Here is a 22,387-nt window from a genome sequence, read left to right on the forward strand (position 1 = left end):
TAATGAGAAGTCCTGGAATTTACTCTGCATCAAGTAAGCCTGTAGTTTCCTACATAACAACATAGTTTAGTCTCTATCTGCCCCTGAGTCCTCCAGGATAAGAGAGTACCTGGATCACAGGGCAGGAGATCTGTCCTTCTACAGCATCTCTGACACAATGACCCTCCTCCATAGAGTCCAGACTGCATTCACTCAGCCTCTCTAGCCTAGCTTTAGGCTGTATGCATACATGGGCCTAATGAAATTTATTTAGCTTCAGTGATAATAGATGTTACTCTCAGGAGGAGAGAGATCGGCTATTCAAGCACACACAAAACTATATCCACAAACAGACCAATAACACACATTTACTTGTATAATTTATGTTGAAAACTGGTTAAAAACATTAGTCTCCCTTATATAAACTGTAAAATGTATCCGTAATCATACTTACAACTGTGCCCTTGCCATTTAATCCCCATTCAGTATTGTCATATTTGAGCAATACATCATAAACCAAGTGCATAGGAAAAGGTGTGATATGGTAGCAATAATGCGCTTCATACTATAACAACTGAACAAGACAGTACTGAGCTTGTCATCCTGGTTGGCTGTCCATCTGTGAGCCCGACTGGAACGATCTGATGTCTTCTCCTATGAACTCATTCACTGTAGTCAAAAAGACACAGCAGCCAGTCAGAAGTTTATACATTAATTTATGCTGTATATCAATCAATCAGAAATGTTATATTATATGTATTGCTATTCTTGTAACAATGGAGATCAATACCAATTAGAACTTCGTACTGTACATGCAAACTTCTCACCTTCCTCTAATGTAATGTGGTGAATAGATGATGAGCTGGCAAATTCCAGGGGGGTCGTTTGCATTTTAGACCCAGTCTGAGCTTCCCTTTCCCGAGGTCCCCTGCCCTGGTGGTCCCATACCTCGTCGTGGGAGTACGGTGGTGGGTAAAAGTCCTGATACGGGCTGGGGTTGGAAGGAGGCGAGGGGCAGACCTCCTGAGGGTAGGGGTAGTGGGGGTAGGGTGAGGTAGTCATGGGGGGAAGAGAGGAGGAGATGGGGCTGCTTGCAGGGAAGGGACTCAGAGAGGAGGAGTGGGAGGGAGAGGGGGAGGAGGACAGGTATGGGGAGTCCAGCCATGGGGAGGGAGAGGGAGGCTGGGAGATTCTGGGGTACAGGGGAGGCAGTAACTCGGTGAAGCCCAGCTCCAAGTTCTCAAAGCTGGGGCGTCTTTCTGACAGAGAACCTATGCTGTCACCCACAGCTTCAGGCTTGTGGCAGTACTCCTCCTGGTAGCCATGGCCTTGGTAGGGGGGAGAGTAGGCTGAAGGGTAGGGGGGCAGGTGCAAAGCCAGCCCTCTCTCCTTGGGCGTGGGATCATTCCTCAGGTGCAGACCCCTGTCCACCCTGCTGGGCCCCCCCATGGAGCAGAGTGTCACCCCCTCCAGGGGCAAGACAGAGGGACGCGACAGCAGAGGGTCGTCCTCTTTAAACATGACTGAGGGCGAGAGAGAGAGAGAGAGAGAGAGAGAGAGAGAGAGAGAGAGAGAGAGAAAATAAGTGGTAATAAGCCCCTAACCTCGTAGATAAATACCATCAGGATAAATTGTTCAAAATGAACCAAAAACATCAAAGATAGTTCCAGTCTCAGCTGAGAGACTGACGGATGAAGTGAAGGAGACTCACCCGGCAGGTACTTGAAACAGTGAGTGCTGCTTCTTTTCCTCTTCCCGTTGGAGACGTAAAGGCACACAGATACTGGGCGGTTCACAGACAGGTCACCATAGGCTGGAATTTGCACACACAGCAAGCACTGTGGGATGACAATATGAACAATGTACATTACAGTTTTAATACATGTGCACTCAAACACAAATACACCCAGAAACATACTATTTACCTCACTACTGTTGTCACGGTCAACATGTGCCTCCTCTTCCCACTGTAGCTTTCCATCTGGTAAATACGGATATTAATTATACCTAATTTCATGGATGGTGCACATTGAAGAAAAGAAGAACACAAACATGCACGCACACAAATGTTATGTTATCCTATCTTTGTGGGGACCTAAGATTAATTTCCATTAAAAATCCTATTTTCCCTAACTTCTAACTTCCCCTATCCCGAACCCCTTACCTGTCCCTCTTTCCATAAAAAGCACTCTGGACATGGGCAGGAAGTTAGATCCACCCAACAGTAGCTCCTCCCCTCCTTCCACAGAGCACGATGTGACACTGACTGACTCCACCGCTGGCAGCTCCTGAGCAGAGCGCTGGGCTGAGGCGACACAGAGAGAGAGGACAGAATACAGATGATTCACTAGGATATTCAGAAACCTTATCAAAATACAAGCTCAAAGTAAGAGACTGGACAGGGAGGGGAAAAAAACATGTTTTACATTGTCACAATCTGTTGTTTTACAGGGTCAGCCATAGTAGTACAGCACCCCTGGAGCAAATTAGGATTAGGTGCCTTGTTCAAAGGGACATCAACTGATGTTTCACCTTGTTGACTCAGGTATTCAAACCAGCAACCCTTCAGTTACTGGCCCAACGCTCTAACCGCTAGGCTACCTGCCATACTCACAGCACTCAATAGGCACGGAGGTAACCTGCAGGACCAGCATCCGTCCAGGCGGGCCCACGGGAGGGCCAAGGGGGAGGTGGGTACGGAACACTAGGCGCACACGCGTGTTTTTCCTCCCTACATCTGTCTCTCCTTTCCTCAGCTCGATGTCCGAGTTCCTCAGCTTCAGAATGCCAGCGCAGTCAATGCTGAAACAGAGATAGGCTGTTATACTCAGCACACAGACAGACACTCACACAGTGCAAAATACCACGTAAAAGTGGATCATAGTACATACACACATACAGGAAAGCTATTCTTTCTGCCTACTTGGTTACCCCATACAAAGCCGTTGATACCTATGAGCTTTATCTCTCTGTTAGATACTCACAGGGCAGTCATGTTGGTCTCTGGGTTGAGGGGGATGTCCAGGATTTTGGTGCCAGCCTGTACACTCTCCTGACTGGCAGTACCCACCATCTTACCTGTTACCCTGAGGATCAAAAGAAGCATCTTAACAATAAAAACAAAAACACTGATGTAGCACATACTATCATAGATTGATTGGTGTATTGTTGCACGGTAACCTACCTGTGTATCTGATAGAAAGGATGAGGCCGGATGGACCTGTCATCAGCTGTTCCCACAAACACCTGCAAAGAGAGGGGCTGTCTCTCTGTGTACCCAGTCAGCTGGGAGAGACAGAAAAGAGAGCTATTGTTTAGATAAATACTGTATATGTTAGTCTGGGATTGAAGCCATAAACAAATCAAACTTTCTTTAATTTAATCCATTTATTTTACCGTAACAACCGGATGTCCCCCTGGTGATGCCTTGACGGCTCCTCTGCTTCCTTCTGTCTCGTAGTGGGCTCGGTGGTGTGGGCGGGGCTGCACCTCGATACGCAACTCATATTGGTCAAACTGAGTTGGCAGTGGCCAATCAAGTGGCGGCAGAGCATTGGATCTGTAAGAACAATGGACTTGTCAGATGTGTGGGCGGAGCGGGTTATCCTGGCCATCCAAACAATAATAATGGCAAGTCAACACAGTATTGAGGGATACTGTATAAACATAGTGTGTAACCTGAACAGAGGGCTGTGGGCGCTGGCTCTGGTCCTCCCCCAGCCCAGAGCAGGGGGCACAGACAGGTAGTCCATGCCCATGGATGCAACCTCTCTCCTTTGCTGCAGTGGCTCTGGCAGTGGGCAGTGGGAGCTATGGGCTGGACCCTGCTCCTGCTCCACATCCCTGGGGGAGACCTGGAGGACACAAACCAGGGATTTCTGGTTGAGAAACAAGACAAACCTCTATGGAACCTAAGTTCTAAGAACCACCAGCCAGCCACCTTACCTGCTCCAGTGACGTCTTCCTAGTTTTCTGTGGAATGCTCAGCTCAAAGCTGCTGTTGTGAGCCTGTGACTGAGAGGTGGAGTCTTCTCCCTCCAGGGTACAGGAGTGGTCCTCTGAGTAGCTGCTCCTGCGGGACGTGCAGGGGGAGGCCAGAGGGGAGTTCCTGCGCTTCTTACCCCCCGGTGAGGTGGGCCGGGAGGAGGGTGACAGGCAGAAATGGGAGGTGACCTCATTGAGCTCCTCCTCCTCCACCAGCAGCGAATCACAGCTGGACGCAGGACTGAGCCAGCCGCGAGAGGAGGGGCTGGAGGCAGGGCTTGGGCTCAGGGACCCAGCGCCGGTGCTGCCTTCGCGGTAGCAGAATGGGTCCATTAGGGGAAGGTAGAGGCGCTCCCTGTCCCATCCACCCCCTGTGTCCCAGAAGTTACTTCCTGCTGGGGCAGTGTCATCCTCTGGGGAGATAGTGGTGATCTGGATGCTAGGGCACTCCAACACACGGGACTCTGACACCTGGGAGAGAGATGGGAGAGAGAGAGAGACAGATAAGTTAGAACATTAACAATAGTGAAATGCAGAGACCATAGTGTTTGCCTGGCTAACCAAACACCTTGCTCCGGTGAAACGCTACGCCACCCCCACGGTCGTTAGTGTCTTCTCTGCAATGAGTCAGGATCTGAGTACCTCCCCAACAATTTCTAGAATGCAAACACATTCTAACCGTTCTGATTGGTCATAAACTGATGGGTTGGGCCAGAGCCAGAACACACATGGGTAAAGCTGCATTTAGAATATTTGTCAGGGGCGCAGCGGTCAATGGCACTGCATCGCAGTGCTTGAGGCGTCACTACAGACCCGAGTTCGATCCCAAGCTGTGTCACAACGGCCGTGACCAGGAGTACCATAGGGCGGCGCACAATTGGCCCAGCGTCGTCCGGGTTAGGGGAGGACTTGGCCGGGGGGGTTTTACTTGGCTCATTGCGCTCTAGCGACTCCTTGTGGCGGGCCGGGCGCCTGCAGGCTGAATTCGGTTGTCAGGTGAACGGTGTTTCCTCCGACACATTGGTGCAGCTGGCTTCCGGGTTGAGCGGGCAAGTGTTAAGAAGAGCGGATTGGCAGGTCATGTTTCAGAGGACGCATGACTCAACCTTCGCCTCTCCCGAGCCCGTTGGGGAGTTGCAGCGATAAGACAAGATCATATTTGGATATCACGAAATCATTAAAATATCATTAAAATAAATAAACATTCGTAATTGGCTTTTATACTCTGATTGGTTACTGATGATCCAATCGCTGATTACTTTCTTTTGTAGAACACCCTTCATTTTCACCACAAATGACTTCAATGATGACAGTCTCAGACTGAAGTATGTTGCGAACATAGAGCAGCGGAATAATTGTTGGAGTCGTCAGGCAACCATACTGTAGGGAACTGTATGGCTTTTAGCATCATTTATGACATACATTTATGAGTCACTGTCCCACTCTCACTGACCAGGAGAGTAACTGGACATCTCCGATCCGCTCACCTGTACAGATCTCGCTGGAAGGCTCTCATAGGTCCCACTGAACTCCCTCACCAAGGCACGTCTGGGGGGCGGGGAATGCATTCCAGCCCTTTGACTGGCTGAAGAATACAGTGGGGTAGGGATGCCGATTGGCTGGCCTACGTGAGTGGTATCCAGGTGGCTGTCTGTGACCAAACAAAAATGTTGGAGAGGGTTGTTAGTAGTCTCCCAGTTACAGGTTGACATGGTAAGCTTTAGCCTACTGAGTTCACTGTAAAGAGATGGTACAGATCTAGAATACATTAAAGTTTCAGAGTAACCAGTTATGTGCACTACAACTATAAAAAACATACCCTAACTCTAGTGCTTCAGAAATAATGTAGAGGGGGCTTAAGGTTGATTATCAAATAGGTAAGTAAATGTTCCTTATTTGTGTTTTTACATCAAACATTTCCCTACTGTGGTGCAATAGACAGTACGGGACAGTTAGGTTCACTGTAGAGCACTGTGTCCATCACTGTCCAGTATGGATCATTGGTCAGCCTAGTGCATCAGTTACAAGGTACAGTATACACCGTGGTAACATCCCTAGGTTGGGGTGTGGTATACGTGTATGCCAGTGTGGGCAGGAAATAAATACTTTAGTGGGTGAGAGGGGTGCGTATCAAAAGCTGAAAGGGGAAAGGAGAGAGGGGGAGAGGAGAGAGAGAACGGAAGGAGAGGAGAGGGAGAACGGAGGGAGAGGAGAGGGATAGTAGATGGAGAGCAGAGGGAGAGTAGAGGGAGAGGAGAGGAGAGGGAGAGGGAGAACGGAGGGAGAGTAGAGGGAGAACGGAGGGAGAGGAGAGGGAGAATGGAGGGAGAACGGAGGGAGAGGAGAGGGAGAATGGAGGGAGAACGGAGGGAGAGGAGAGGGAGAATGGAGGGAGGGAGAGGAGAGGGAGAACGGAGGGAGGGAGAGGAGAGGGAGAACGGAGGGAGGGAGAGGAGAGGGAGAACGGAGGGAGGGAGAGGAGAGGGAGAACGGAGGGAGAGGAGAGGGAGAATGGAGGGAGAACGGAGGGAGAGGAGAGGGAGAACGGAGGGAGAGGAGAGGGAGAACGGAGGGAGAACGGAGGGAGAGGAGAGGGAGAACGGAGGGAGAGGAGAGGGAGAATGGAGGGAGAACGGAGGGAGAGGAGAGGGAGAATGGAGGGAGAACGGAGGGAGAGGAGAGGGAGAATGGAGGGAGAGGAGAGGGAGAATGGAGGGAGAGGAGAGGGAGGTGTGTATGTGGTGCATGCTCAGTAAACAGAGATTGCGGTTCCATCCAGATGGCAGCTGTTAACTCCACTCACACGCACAGCTGATTAAAACCACATTGAGTTCTGCTCTTACACACACACACACACACACACACACACACACACACACACACACACACACACACACACACACACACACACACACACACACACAAAAGCATGCAATACACAGCACACATAGTAGGCTACAAAACACACAAACTCCATGCACATGAACACACATCCCCCAGACACAGATAAGCACGTGTGCACATACAGTACATCCAGACCGGGGCTCTCCAACCCTGTCCCTGGAGAACTACTGTCCTGTAGTTTTTCAATCCAACCACAATCTAGCGTGCCTGATTCTAATAATTAGCTGGTTGATCAACCAAATCAGGTTAGTTACAACTGGTGTTGGAGTGAAAACCTACAGGAGGGTAGCTCTCAAAGAACAGGTTTGGAGAGCCCTGATCAGACACATAACTCATCTATACCCGGGTAGAGAGAGAGAGAACATTAGGCCTAATAATTGTACAAATAAATGATAAAGTACTCACAACAAGTCAAATAAATCATTCACATTACATACACCACACACAGAGGAATGTCTCTACGTTGTGGATGAGTTGTCTACATTGGGGACCATTGAACGGCCTTCAATCTTCCTTTCCTTATCTATCAATCTCTCTTTCGGTCAATCTCTCCCACATTCACAAACACTATTCAAAAAATGGTTCTAACCAGTATTGCTCGACTCTAGGAGCGACAGGGCGCTCTCTGTCCTCTCCCCCACGATAGTGTGCTCCTGGTCCGCGTTGCACTGCGGGGATGGGCCCCGGAGTTGGCGCGTCGGGTCCTCCTCAAAAACCAACTTGAACTCGAACTCCCCCTCCTCCCAACCAGAACCCGGCGCAGCCCCCATCCCCACAGCAAGCGAAAAAAGTCTGCGAAACTGATGAAGAGAACTCCCAGTTGAACAGATCTGCTGTGTTATCTGATAATGATAATTTCCTTGGTCCTTTTTGGGAAAACATCGACGATTTCCCAAAATGTATGTAGGAGGTTATCTGCAAGGGTAGGAGTCACATTTGCCCAAATTGTTCTTGTCATCCGGATTGTGGTCGCTATGCTCCTTCTGTAACTTTTTACAATGTCTTCCGTTTATAAGTTACTTTGGACGGATCAGAAACCCACTACCAAGCTATAAATCTATTTCATTCGAAGTTTTGGAGAAGACAGATTTAAATAAATATATCGTTGAGTTCTTTGAAGTCTGTTAGCCATAGGACCGGTATCTATCTATTCCATCACAGGCTATCTATCAGTCTTTAATTCTAATGCTCTGCCGCCATCCTTTCTTCTATCCGACCAGAAAAAAAAGTGTATCAAATATTTTGTCGTCCTTTACCCTTAATTGCTTTTGGGTGGGTTACCCAGCCCAGTTTGGACCGTTACTCGATCTCAATTGGACATTTCGTTTGTCAGTCAATGAGACCCTCTCACCCTCCCCTCTCCTCTTTTCCCCCTGCCTATGTCCATGAGCCGGGATGTTTCTTTTCACATACTGTGCTTAGTTTAAGTTATTTTTTTTTACTTTTACCCAGTTCTTAACATAACTAATATGTTAAGTAGGCCATAGCCTATAGATTATTGGCTACATTTCCTCCGACAGTTTGACAGTACATCCTTGTATTTCCAGAAGTTTTCTGTTTTCGCTCAGTCCCTCAATCACCAAACTTTTTAAAGGTATCAACTCGAGTGTAATAAAAGTAATGAAGTGACCCTCTTGAGCCAGATGTTTGGCTGGTGGGCTGTTCCTCCTTGCTGTGGCCTCACTGTATGTCCCTGTGCTCTCTGTCATAAGAAGGACCATGATGCTTCGCTGTCATTCAGGGAGCATAAGGAGGCGAGGCTGTTTCCTGTGGTGTTTACATGATTTTCCCCCTCTGTCTTGTCATCCTCCTTTCCTACTCCCATTACCATCTCAGCCTATTTCTTTTCCCTCCTCCATGTTCCTCCCCTTGCTCTCCCAGGCTCCCCCCCCCCCCCCCCCCCCCTCTCCCTCCCTTGCAAGATCTGTTTCTCATTATTCTCTGTAGTCTGTACTCTGTCTGAGACGGGAGACGAAAAACTTAAATAAACATGCTCTCTCCTTCCCTCAATCCCCCCCCCCCCCCTCTCTCTCACCCCCTCCTCCAGTTCTCACAATCATCATGCTATACTGGAGCTGGATGCTTTTTCTCTTTCATAATCTTGGAGATGTGGGTATCTTCTATCCAAATGAAGATGATTATATTTGGTAAATGTTTATGCGCAATCAAGATTGACTAAAGACTGCTCATTATTTAGGGTAAAATATAGTTTATATTGTGGGGGATTGGGATTTATTCTATAGGATTGTAGAATTATCTCGCATTCATAAGGTCTTGGCAAGAGATAAAAATAGTTTTTTGGAGTTTATATAATCAGTAGGGTTTTATTTGGGAGGCATATGAGTGTTACAAATGAAAAGGATGCTAATGTGGGTGAAATCCTCCGGCTGGGTTTCAGTTGCTGTTGGATGTCAACAGTTGAATGTCAAATTCATTGACAGAGGAAGGATGATATAACAATGTGGATATCTTGCCACCATGTGGTAGAAAGGTGGAACAGTCTTTCCACAGTATAGGAGATGATGGTGTAAATGCCTCAGTTTCCAACATATTACTATATTATCTGAAGGAACATTTTGAACGCAGTGAACATTTCAGACAAAATAACTCTCATCATATGTTCAGTATCTCCAAACACCAGTGGGAAGCATTTATGATAATATTTTTATATTTCAACTTACAGAGGAAATACGCATACATATGATACATAACAACTCATATGATAACGACAGAGATGAAAGGACTGAACTAAAACCAGAGGAAGATAAGAACTGGATGGATGTTTTGGTGGCTGGGTGTATGTGTTAGACAGGAACTGAATAAAGATATCACATGTGTGTGATGCTAAGGACAATGCTTCTATACGCCTGGACAAGGGAGTATCAATTTTCACTCACTTCTTACCCTCTCTGCGTCCTGTTTTTACCTCGTACCCCAAACCCAGGAAATAATCCACATTCCTGCGTGAGTATCAGAGCTCCATGAGCGAGTGTGTGCAAATCAAAGTTTATCGGTCTTGTACACAGATTTGCAGTAATATCTAGCAAAACAATACACACATAATCCCTTTTTTTATAAATGTTTTTTTACACACAATGCCAGAATATATATATATATACACATATACACCATTCAAAAGTTTGGGGTCACATAGAAAGTTCCTTGTTTTTGAATAAGAAGCACATTTTTTGTCAGTTAAAATAACATCAAATTGATCAGAAATACAGTGTATACATTGTTAATGTTGTAAATGACTATTGTAGCTGGAAATGGCAGATTTTGAATGGAATATCTACATAGGCGTACAGAGGCCCATTATCAGCAACCATCCCTCCAACACCAGTCTCAACGTCTACAGTGAAGAGGTGACTCCGGGATGCTGGCCTTCTAGGCAGAGTTCCTCTGTCCAGTGTCTGTATTCTTTTGTCCATCTTAATCTTTTATTTTTATTGGCCAGTCTGAGATATGGCTTTTTCTTTGCAACTCTGCCTAGAAGGCCAGCATCCCGGAGTCGCCTCTTCTGTTGATGTTGAGACTGGTGTTTTGCGGGTACTATTTAATGAATCTGCCAGTTGAGGACTTGTGAGGAATCTGTTTCTCAAACTAGACACTCTAATGTACTTGTCCTCTTACTCAGTTGTGCACCGTGGCCTCCCACTCCTCTTTCTATTCTGGTTAGAGCCAGTTTGCTCTGTTCTGTGAAGGGAGTAGTACATAGCGTGGTACGAGATCTTCAGTTTCTTGGCAATTTCTCGCATGGAATAGCCTTCATTTCTTAGAACAAGAAAAGACCGTTTCAGAAGAAGGTTCTTTGTTTCTGGACATTTTGAGCCTGTAATCAAACACACAAATGCTGATGCTCCAGATTCACAACTAGTCTAAAGGCAGCCAGTTTTATTGCTTCTTTAATCAGACAACAGTTTTCAGCTGTGCTAACATAATCGCAAAAGGGTTTTCTAATGATCAATTAGCCTTTTAAAATGATAAACTTGGATTAGCTAACACAACGTGCCATTGGAACACAGGAGTGATGGTTGCTGATAATGGGCCTCAATACGCCTATGTACATATTCCATTCAAAAACAGCCGTTTCCAACTACAATAGTCATTTACAACGTCTACACTGTATTCTGATGAATTTGATGTTATTTTAATGGACAAAAAAAAAGTGCTTTTCTTTAAAAAACAAGGACATTTCTAAGTGACCCCAAACTTTTGAACGGTAGTATATATATATATATATATATATATATATATATATATAGTGGCAGACCAGGGAGTTGGGTCAAAACGTTTACACAGATCAGACAGAGTAGAATTATCTCAGTTTCAAAGGTGTTTATTAAAATAATAGTTCAAAAGAAAAGAATAGGTCTCCCCATGAGACCCTCTCTGGGTTCTGGGCTCCGGGTCTTGCTGTATCCTGTGGGGATCAAAAACTGAACTCCCTCCTGTTACCTCTGCAACCATCCCCAACTATACAGGAGTCCTTTCTTCCCCCACCCTCTCCCTTGTGTGCTGCCCTCCTGGCAGCTTTATGGGACTTGTACAGCTGGTGAGCAATCAGCCCTTGATACTCACCAACTCCCAATCAGCCCCAATTAGTCCTGGCCGGAGAGCCCGTCGAGACCTGGCACGTCCAGCAGATGAAGCCATCGCCTCGTGATGTATACCTGGGATAGAATAAAGTAATCCTTCTAACCCCCCCTTAAAAGATTTAGATGCACTATTGTAAAGTGGTTGTTCCACTGGATATTATAAGGTGAATGCACCAATTTGTAAGTCGCTCTGGATAAGAGCGTCTGCTAAATGACTTAAATGTAAATGTAAATGTATACTCCATCTGTCACCAGGCCTCGATGAGTCTCCCCCTGGTGGCTGACCCACTGTAAGCCACAATATATATATATATATATATATATATATATATATATATATATATATATATATATATATATATATATGTATATATATATATATGTGTGTTTCGTATACTGAGTATACAAAACATTAAGAACACATGCTCTTTCCATGACATATCCTGACCAGGTGAATCCTGGTGAAAGCTATGATCCCTTATTGATGTCTCTTAAATCCACATCAATCAGTGTAGATGAAGGGGAGGAGACAGGCTAAAGAAGGGTTTTTAATCCTTGAGACAATTGAGACATAGTGTGCCATTTAGAGGGTGAATGGGCAAGACAAAAAATATAAGTGCCTTCGAAGGGGGTATGTCATGAGTGAGGATGTTGAATCAATGTGGAAAACTGATTGGATTTGCAAAAGTAATCAACTTAAGGGCATTTCGTATTTTTAACCTAAGTCCAATGACATGGTGACATTTTTTGTTGATTTCACATTGAAATCACCGACAACTCAACCAAATGTAAATCAAATCTAGACATTGAACTGATGTCTGTGCCCAGTTGGCAGACATAATGTGTGCCTGACTACCTCTAAAGGTGATCAGGAAGATCACAATCAGATCACAATGTGTCTTTTAATCTTCTACACCTGTCTAATAATGTATATTGGCAAGATCAGGACAAAGGGGGGGAAGGTTAGCACCAGGTAGAAACACCCCTGTGGAGGGTGTGTGTGTGAAAGAGAGTGAGAAGTTGGAGACTAAAGGAAGGACACACCTCTCTCGTCCCTCAGAGCATGTCACAGCTTGTGGGGCAGCACATTTATTAGACACAGTAGCAGGGAAAGACAGGGGAAACAAGCAGTTGTAAAGAAATAAATAGAATGAGAGAGGGAGTTGGATACAAGCTGTCAGAAAAGAGAGAGTATAGATAAACACAAAACTATTCCCACCCTACTCAGATCCATTGCTCTTCATCACCCTCTTCGTCATCCTCTGAAGTCTTGATTGTGTAGTAAGGTGAGTGGATGCAAATATCCTGAACTTTTCCCTGGGACATACTCTATTCTCATTTTCAGTCTCTCTCTCTGTCTTTCTCTCTCTCTCTCTTTTTTTTTCTCGCTCTCTCGCTCTCTCTCTCCCAATCTAATAATCATTCCTAATTCATTTCCCTTTTTTTTCCATTCCTTTCCAAAACTCTGAATTTCTGAATTTTCAAAACTCTGAATTTTCCAATTCCAACCTCTTCCCTCTATCTTCTTTCCCTCTCGTCTCCATGTGTTGATGAGTGAATCCTGGTTCTGTGCGTTCCTTGCTGTTGACGTAACTCTACCTTGATTCTTATGTTGACACATCTATACACTGATCTAAGGTCCACTTTTGAAATAAACAAAACCTGCTGTAATGTCAGTCTGTAATGTAGGATTTATCTTATGTTTTCACACTGCCAAAGAAGGGCTGTATTCTTTCTAGGAATTCAACCAGTATAAATACAATTACATTGACATTATGTACACCTGCTCTTTCCATGACATGGACAGACCAGGTGAATCCAAGTGAAAGCTATGATCCCTTATTGATGTCACTTGTTAAATCCACTTCAATCAGTGTAGATGAAGGGGAGGATACAGACTAAAGAAGGATTTTTAATTCTTGAGACAATTGAGACAAGGATTGTGTATGTGTGACGTTTAGAGGGTGAATGGGCAAGACAAAATATTAGGTGTTCCAGATGTTTTCTACACTCAGTGTATAATACAATGCACTTTCCACTGCTGTTCACTTTTTTTATTTGTCAAAATAACTGCACAAGTGGAGACTTGTTGCCCTGTTCATAGCCTGATTGACAAAATGTCCACTTCTGTGAACCATTATTTCCCTCTTCATAGCGTTACAGATGGGTAGAAATAGAAATTACAGTACGGAGGAAGATAAGAGGAAATTATTGTGGCAATGTGGAGTACAGAGAGAGATACAGAGAGAGAGCAGGAGGGAGGAAATCAAGAGAAGTCTATGACTATCGAAGTGGAGTCTTTTAAAGGAGCAGCGTTAATATTTGGCATGTTTTACTGTTGCATATACTGTTGGCCAGGAAGGCTAAGGTGAATATTTGCTTGCCTGCGTCAGTGGCAAAAGGTTTTATGTGTGCTGCAAACACATTGTCTACCGCAAAGATACAACAGTGAGTGAGGGTTGAGAGACATGTAGCCCCAACCTCAAATAGAAATAGCTTTGGGATATAATTCTGTCAGTGTAAACAGGGCCTTGGATGGCCACGCTTCACTCACGTCAATGAGGTGAGATTTGGAAGGATGGACTCGCGAAACTAGTGTAAACCATATGTAAAACAATCCACCTAATTTTGAGTTGGTGACAGTTCAGTGATACGCTACATGCATGACCAAAAGTTTGTGGACACCTGCTCGTCGAACATCTCATTGCAAAATCATGTGCATTCATATGGAGTTGGTCCCCCCTTTGCTGCTATAACAGCCTCCACTCTTCTGGGAAGGCTTTCCACTAGATGTTGGAACATTGCTGCGGGGACACGCTTCAATTCAGCCACAAGAGCATTAGTGAGGTCGGACACTGATGTTGGGCGATTAGGCTTGGCTCGGAGTCTGCGTTCCAATTCATCCCAAAGGTGTTTGATAGGGTTAAGGTCAGGGATCTGTGCTGGCCAGTCAAGTTATTCCACACCGATCTCAACAAACCATTTCTGTATGCCCCTTGCTTTGTGCATGGGGAAATTGTCATGTTGAAACAGTAAAGCTGGCAACCGTTCCCTAAATGGTTGCCAGCCACACCAATGTGTCAGAGAAAACACGGTCCAACTGACAACCGAGTCAACTTGCAGGCACCCCTGGCCGCCACAAGGACTCATTAGAGCACGATGAGCCAAGGAAATCCAGCCGGCCAACCCCTCCCCTAACCCGGACAACGCTGGGCCAATTGTGCACCGCCCCATGGGGCTCCCGGTCATGGCCGGCTGTGACACAGCCTGGGATAGAACCCAAGGCTGTAGTGGCACCTCAGCACTGCGATGTGGTGCCTTAGACCACTGCGCCACTCGGGAGGCCCGCAAAAGGCCCTTTCCTGTTGAACATGGTGATCTTAGGCTTGTGTGCGGCTGCTCGGCCGTGGAAATCCATTTCATGAAGCTCCCGATGAACAGTTCTTGTGCTGACATTGCTTCCAGAGGCTGTTTGCAACTCGGTAGTAAGTGTTGCAACCGAGGACAGACGATTTTTACGCGTTACGCGCTTCAGCACTCGGTGGTCCTGTTCTGTGAGCTTGTGTGGCCCACCACTTCGCGACTGAGGCATTGTTGCTCCTAAATGTTTGCACTTCACAATAACAGCACTTACAGTTGATCGGGGCAGCTCTAGCAGGGCAGAAATGTAACAAACTGACTTGTTGGAAAGGTGGCATCCTATTACGGTGCCACATTGGCCTTACTGAAGAGCTCAGTGACTTTCATTCTACTGCCAATGTTTGTCTATGGCGATTGCATGGCTCTGTGCTCAATTTTATACACCTGTCAGCAATGGGTGTGTCTGAACGGTGTGCAATGGGTGTGTCTGAATTTGAAGGGGTGTCCACATAGTTTTGTATATATAGTGTACTTCCCAAACATATGTCTCTTTCTCTCTACCCTCGTTTACACCTTGTGCTAATGTGAGTTTTATGAGATCTGATCAATATGATCCGATCACTATCTGATCAAGGTTTGTCGCGTCTACACGTTGTATTAAAATGTGTCTCTTATCCTTCCACTGTGTCAGCACTAAGTTGGTGCCTCCCTTTATGGAAATTATTTGACAGATATTCTTTCAAAATAATCAGAGTTTATTTAAGACAATAATACCATAAATCAATGGTGCTACCCGTGTCAATGATTTTAGAGTGATGATTATAATGATGATTTAAATGGTTTCACCATCCAGGTCTGTTCACACTCGATTGATATCCAGACACAATGCGTGCCTGATCACAATCAGATCACATTGTCTTTTAATTGTCTACACCTGTCCAAAAATGTAGCCAGGGCACAATCAGAATGTAGAAAAGATCAAGACAAAGGGCACATGTCAGCAACAGGTATAAACAGGGCTCTTGTTTCGTCCTTTACCTCAGAGCTAATAACCGTACCAATGGCCAATGACATTGATTTCCTCCTTTTTTCTGACTCGTCCATCTCCTTCCTTAACTTCTTTAATCACACAGAGATTGAAGATGACAGACAGCACCTTGAGCCCTCAACTAAAACCTTTACATCAAAATCATAAGTTCTTAGCTTAGCTTCAATAAGTAAAATGTCTACTGATATCTGTGTTTTATGTAGGTCATACTCTTGGTCAATGACCCAAGCTCAGTGCTACTTTTCAACTTTTCAAATTGAAGGTTGATAACACACTGTAGCCATCAGAGTCCATGGATAACTCTATGTCTTTCTCCCTCTCTCCTTCAGAGCCGATAACCCTCACTATGGCTAAGAATGGCAGTTCCCTCCTCCATTATCTCAACAAGTCCACTTCCACCTCTATCCTCTTCACCAAAGGCACTGTTGAGGATTCCAGCATCGTGAGTAACGACGCCACCACAGCCATAGGAGCCCTCATCTTGGGCCTGGTCTTCCTCCTCGGCGTCCCAGGAAACCTCTTCATCATTTGGAGCATCCTGGCCCGTGCCCGCCGACGCTCCGTTACCACCCTCCTCATCCTCAACCTCGCGTGTGCCGACGGCTTTCTCATATGCCTAACCATCTTCTTCATAATTTATCTGGCCAGGCAGAACTGGGACTTTGGCGACCTCATGTGCAAGGGGCTGTTTTACCTGTGCAACACTAACATGTACGCCTCCATCTTCCTCATCACGCTGATGAGCCTGCATAGGCTAGTTGCGGTGGTGTGGCCCCATCGAGCGGCGGCCCTGGCCAGCAAGAAGATAGTAGTGAGGGCAATAGCTGTGCTCTGGGCCCTAGTGTTCTCAATTTCTATCCCTGCTCTGGTGTTCAGGCAGGTGAGGTATGATCATGATGAACAGAACAACACCCGCCTGGTGTGTGCCTCAAATCACTCCCGGTCTCAATATGTAAGTTCAAGAGATAAGTGAATATTAAGTTAATAATGAAGTTAGATACATTATATATTTTTCTGGTTTAAGTATATAGTTATTCAGGATTAGGAAGAGGTGTACATGTTGATACAGGTACAGTCATTATGACTACTAATATTCACAGGAGCCTCCCTTTCTTCCTGACATCATAAATCCTAACTAATCTTACATTTTAGCTTGAGATCTTGGTATGACAGACCAATTCATGTTTAAATAAGCCTGGTATTGCACCATGTCATTACATGTGTGCAGTTTATCATGACATAATTGCTCATGTTCAGGTGGTGTACCAGTACACCTTTGAGACAGTAGTGGGATTCCTGGTTCCGTACGGGGTTATAGTGAGCAGCTACATCTGCATCCTGAGACGCCTCAGACAGACCAAGTTCCGTCGCAAGGTCCGCAGTGAGAAACTCATCCTGGCCATCGTTGTGATGTTTGGTATCTTCTGGTTGCCATATCACCTCATTAACATAATACAGGTGTGTGTGATCATATGATATTGTTTATCATGCAATTTCACTCAGAGTGTGGAGTGTAGCATAGAAAGTTATACTATTTTACAGTGAAGGAATGATTGTACGTTTTTTTTCTCTCCTAGGTGGTGGCTGAACAGTTTGAAGACAACTCAACAACGAAAAAGAGGTATGTGCCAACCAACCAAACATCTTCCCCTCCATTTAGCTAAAGTTAAATTTAACATAAGCACCAACACCCATACAATAAGTCAAAGGACTGGAACGGCAACATGAACTCTATCCCTCTCTCTGCAGACTAGATATGGTATGGCAGCCCAGTCGTCCTGTGACCTCCGCTCTGGCCTTCATCAGCAGCTGTGCTAACCCTATTCTCTACACCTTCGCTGGAAAATCCTACATCAGAGAGGACGGCATTGCCTTCATGGCTCGGCTCTTTGAGGGGACATCTCTGGACACTGGGATAAAGAAGGGAATTGGACTAAAAGATGCGTTGTCTTTCAGCAGCACTGGGGGCAATGCTGTGAAGAAAGAAAAACACACACTTGTGTAGAGTTGCACTGCACATGCTATCCACTCATCATGACGATGCACTGCTGCACACAGACTGCTTCAAAACCTTTACCTGTCCATATGGGACCATCTGAAAGAATCCCTACAATATTCAGTGCACCTCGTGTTAGACAAGTTTCTCACTAGACCCAAATTCACTGCCACTAATTTTTGTAAATGCGTTTTGTAAATGTGCCCCAATTTTTTAAAATACTTTTAATACACTGCTTGAATGTTTGTTGAATCCCATGTTGTAAATACCACTTATAATACTGGGGAATATTGTGATTAAAAGATGTTAAAGGTTCAGAATTGTGGAAAATATGTAAACTCAACTTCAGGTTATAATTACCTAACCAAACAAATCAAATTTTAATGGTCACATACACGTGATTAGCAGATTTTATTGTGGGTGTAGCGAAATGCTTGTGCTTCTAGCTTCGTCAGTGCAGTAATATCTAACAAGTAATATCTAACAAATTACACAACATATACCCAATACACACAAATCTAAGTAGGAATGAATTTAGACTCTATACATATATGGACGAGCGATGTCAGCGCGGAAAGGACTAAGATATAGTATAGAATACAGTATAGGGAGAGGTGCATATGAGATGAGAAATGCTGAGAAAGATATGAGAAAGATATGTAAACATTAAGTGACTAAGATACCGTGACTAATATGTAAACTGTATTAAGTGACCAAGATACCGCAGAAGTATAGAAAACAGTATCAGATGAATAATGCCAGATATGTAAACATTATTAAAGTGACTAGTGTTCCATTCCTTAAAGTGGCCAGAGATTTATAGTCTATGCCTATAGGCAGCAGCCTCTAATGCGCTAGTGGCCATGAGATAGAAGCTGTTTTTCAGTCTCTCGGTTCCAGCTTTGATGCACCAGTACTGACCTTGCCTTCTGGATGATAGCGGGGTGAACAGGCAGTGGCTCGGGTGGTTGATGTCCTTGATGATATTTTTGGCCTTCCTGTGACATCGGGTGCTGTACAGTAGGTGTCCTGGAGGGCAGGTAGTTTGCCCCCAGTAATGCGTTTGGCAGACCGCACCACCCTCTGGAGAGCCTTGCGGTTGCGGGCGGTGCAGTTGCCGTACCAGGCTGTGATACAGCCCGACAGGATGCTTTCAATTGTGCAAATTTCTTTAGCCTCCTGAGGTTGAAGAGGCTCTGTTGCGCCTTCTTCACCACACTGTCTGTGTGGGTGGTCCATTTCAGTTTGTCTGTGATGTGTACGCCAAGGAACTTGAAGCTTTCCACCTTCTCCACTGCGGTCCCGTCAATGTAGCTTGGGGGGTGCACCCACGATCATCTCCATTGTTTTGTTGACGTTGAGTGAGAGGTTGTTTTCCAGGCACCACACTCAAAGAGCCCTCACTTCCTCCCTGTAGGCTGTCTCATCATCGTTGGTAATCAAGCCTACTACTGTTGTGTCGTCTGCAAACTTGATGATTGAGTTGGAGGTATGCTTGGCCACGCAGTCATGGGTGAACAGGGAGTACAGGAGGGGACTGAGCATGCACCCTTGTGGGGCCCCAGTGTTGGGGATCAGCGGAGTGGAGGTGATGTTTCCTACCATCACCACCCGGGGGAGGGCTGTCAGGAAGTCCAGGATCCAGTTGCACGGGGTGGGGTTCAGACCCAGGGTCTCGAGCTTAATGATGAGCTTGCAGGGTACTATGGTGTTGAATGCTGACCTATAGTCAATAAACAGCATTCTTACATAGGTATTCTTCTTGTCCAGATGGGATAGGGCAGTGTGCAGAGTGATGGTGATTGCATCGTCTGTGGATCTATTGGGGCGGTAAGCAAATTGAAGTGGGTCTAGGGTGGCAGGTAAGGTAGAGGTGATATGATCTGTAACTAGTCTCTCAAAGCACTTCATGATGACAGAGGTGAGTGCTACGGGGCGATAGTCATTAAGTTCAGTTACCTTTGCCTTCTTGGGTACAGGAACAACGGTGGCCATCTTGAAGCATGTGGGGACAGCAGACTGGGATAGGGAGAGATTGAATATGCCCATAAACACACCAAAAATAACAATTGTGCCCAATCATTTCTAAAAGGTTTCTCCTTCTCAAACAATACTGTACCACAGTGCATCTTGCTGTTGGAGACATTTTACGGTATTGAAGAAATCTTACCATCTACTGGTGAGGTAACTCTAGCACAAGTTACATTCACACTGTTTAAAATGTAAGATCAGATAGATTCAGAAAATACCCAAAATACAATGAAATAAATGCAACTGTATTTTATGATAAATAGACTAAAGTGAGTCTTTAGTCCTTTACGGTGTCCTGTTGGAGAACTGTTTGAAGGTGTTACACAGCCTTTGTTAATGGCTGAACACATCCTCACTAAGATGGAGCATTTGCATTGTTTCTCCAGTGGAGATCCTCCTCTGGTGAAGACATGGAAGCTTGTGGCACATTGTGGGGTGGTAGGGACAAAAGACATGAACATGATTTTATGTTCATCAAACATATTCTCCTCCAACTATTCTATTTACTGTAATGACTATCTAATGTTGTGGCACTGGAAATACGATAAAATCCCAACAACATTGTTGATTGGAAGATTAATATACTCTAAACATTTTTCATTCTATTTAGATAGTTGAACATAGCCCCATCGCAGAAGGTTATGTATGGACTTACGTATGCAATAGTCATCCTCATGGGGAATCCTAGCCTGGTCTTGTTTTAACTCTGAGGCCTTGCTGTTCTGGTTGCTCTTCTTGGAGCGCTAATTGGAGCACCACACAAAGAAAGATACTGTTAACAGACATTGTTAGTGCATTTCTTCAACTACTTCTAGAACACTTCACATGGTTTCTCACTGAAAACTGAGATATATTGTCATTGTTTGAATAGGATATTGTGTGGTAACTGGCAGAAGAACAGCATATACAGGTACATGACAAACTGTTAAATTATATACAGTTGAAGTCGGAAGTTTACATACACCTTAGCCAATACATTTAAACTCAGTTTTTCACAATTCCTGACATTTAATCATAGTAAATATTCCCTGTCTTAAGTCAGTTAAGATCACCACTTTATTTTAAGAATGTGAAATGTCAGAATAATATTAGAGAGAATGATTTATTTCAGCTTTTATTTCTTTCATCACATTCCCAGTGGGTCAGAAGTTTACAAACACTCAATTAGTATTTGGAGGCATTGTCTTTAAATTGTTTAACTTGGGTCAAACGTTTCAGGTAGGCTTCCACAAGCTTCTGTGGCAGACAAGGGGGTTTGGTCAAAACGTTTATACAGATCAGACACAGACAGAGTAGGATTTGCTCGGTTTCAAGGGTGTTTATTTGAATAACAAACCAAAAGAAAAGAATAGGTCTCCCCCATGAGACCCTCTCCGGGATACTGTCTTCTGGGCTCCGGGTCTTGCTGTATCCTGTGGGGAACAAAACTGAGCTTTATCTCTGGAACTGTCCCCAATTACACAGGAGCAACCTTTCTTCCCCCAGTCCCTTCTCCCATGTGCTGCCCTTCTGGCAGCTTTATGGGACATGTCCAGCTGGTGTTCAATCAGCCCTTGATTACTCACAAACCACAATCAGCCCCAATTAGTCCTGGCCGGAAAGCCCGTGGAGACCTGGCATGTCCAGAAGAGGGAACCATCACCTTGTGATGAAGACTCCGTCTGTCACCAGGCCTCGACGAGTCTCCCCCTGGTGGCTGACCTGCTGTACGCCACACTTCCCACAATAAGTTGGGTGAATTTTGGCCCATTCCTCCTGACAAAGCTGGTGTAACTGAGTCAGGTTTGAAGGACTCCTTGCTCGCACACGCTTTTTCAGTTCTGCCCACACATTTTCTATAGGATTGAGGTCAGGGCTTTGTGATGGCCACTCCAATACCTTGACTTTGTTGTCCTTAAGCCATTTTGCCACAACTTTGGAAGTATGCTTGGGGTCATTGTCCATTTGGAAACCCCATTTGCGAGCAAGCTTTAACTTCCTGACTGATGTCTTGAGATGTTCATTCAATATGTCCACAGAATTTTCCTTCCTCATGATGCCATTTATTCTGTGAAGTGCACCAGTCCCTCCTGCAGCAAAGCAACCCCACAACATGATGGTGCCACCCCTGTCCTTCACGGTTGGGATGGTGTTCTTCAGCTTGCAAGCGTCACCCTTTTTCCTCCAAACATAATGATGGTCATTATGGCCAAACAGTTCTATTTTTGTTTCATCAGACCACAGGACATTTCTCCAAAAAGTATGATCTTTGTCCTCATGTTTAGTTGCAAATGTAGTCTGGCTTTTTATGGCAGTTTTGGAGCAGTGGCTTCTTCCTTGCTGAGCGGCCTTTCAGGTTATGTCGATATAGGACTTGTTTTATTGTGGATATAGATACTTTTGTACCTGTTTCCTCCAGCATCTTCACAAGGCCCTTTGCTGTTGTTCTGGGATTGATTTGCACTTTTCGCACCAAAGTACATTAACCTCTAGGAGACAGAATGCGTC

At 45.1% G+C, this 22,387-nt stretch overlaps 2 protein-coding genes across 2 annotated transcripts; one reads left to right on the forward strand and one right to left on the reverse strand.

The window, feature by feature from the left end:
- Nucleotides 1-346: 346 nt before the first annotated feature.
- Nucleotides 347-8,408, reverse strand: nfatc4 (nuclear factor of activated T cells 4). The gene is made up of 13 exons (XM_014140688.3): nt 7,457-8,408; nt 5,451-5,614; nt 3,925-4,434; nt 3,658-3,833; nt 3,376-3,538; nt 3,164-3,264; nt 2,964-3,065; nt 2,594-2,781; nt 2,144-2,284; nt 1,905-1,960; nt 1,691-1,817; nt 807-1,502; nt 347-648 (listed from the first exon to the last, which is right to left on the reverse strand). The coding sequence occupies exons 1-13, from the start codon at nt 7,635-7,637 to the stop codon at nt 578-580; spliced, it is 2,676 nt and encodes an 891-aa protein (XP_013996163.1). The 5' UTR covers nt 7,638-8,408; the 3' UTR covers nt 347-577.
- A 4,124-nt stretch (nt 8,409-12,532) lies between these two features.
- On the forward strand, nt 12,533-18,189 carry ltb4r2b (leukotriene B4 receptor 2b). Its single transcript, XM_014140687.3, has 5 exons — nt 12,533-12,751; nt 16,203-16,825; nt 17,131-17,331; nt 17,451-17,494; nt 17,623-18,189. The coding sequence occupies exons 2-5, from the start codon at nt 16,220-16,222 to the stop codon at nt 17,876-17,878; spliced, it is 1,107 nt and encodes a 368-aa protein (XP_013996162.3). The 5' UTR covers nt 12,533-12,751; nt 16,203-16,219; the 3' UTR covers nt 17,879-18,189.
- Nucleotides 18,190-22,387: the final 4,198 nt, after the last annotated feature.

This window comes from Salmo salar, chromosome 14 (genome assembly GCF_965601325.2).
Source record: "Salmo salar chromosome 14, fSalSal1, whole genome shotgun sequence".
Lineage (NCBI taxonomy): Eukaryota > Metazoa > Chordata > Actinopteri > Salmoniformes > Salmonidae > Salmo > Salmo salar.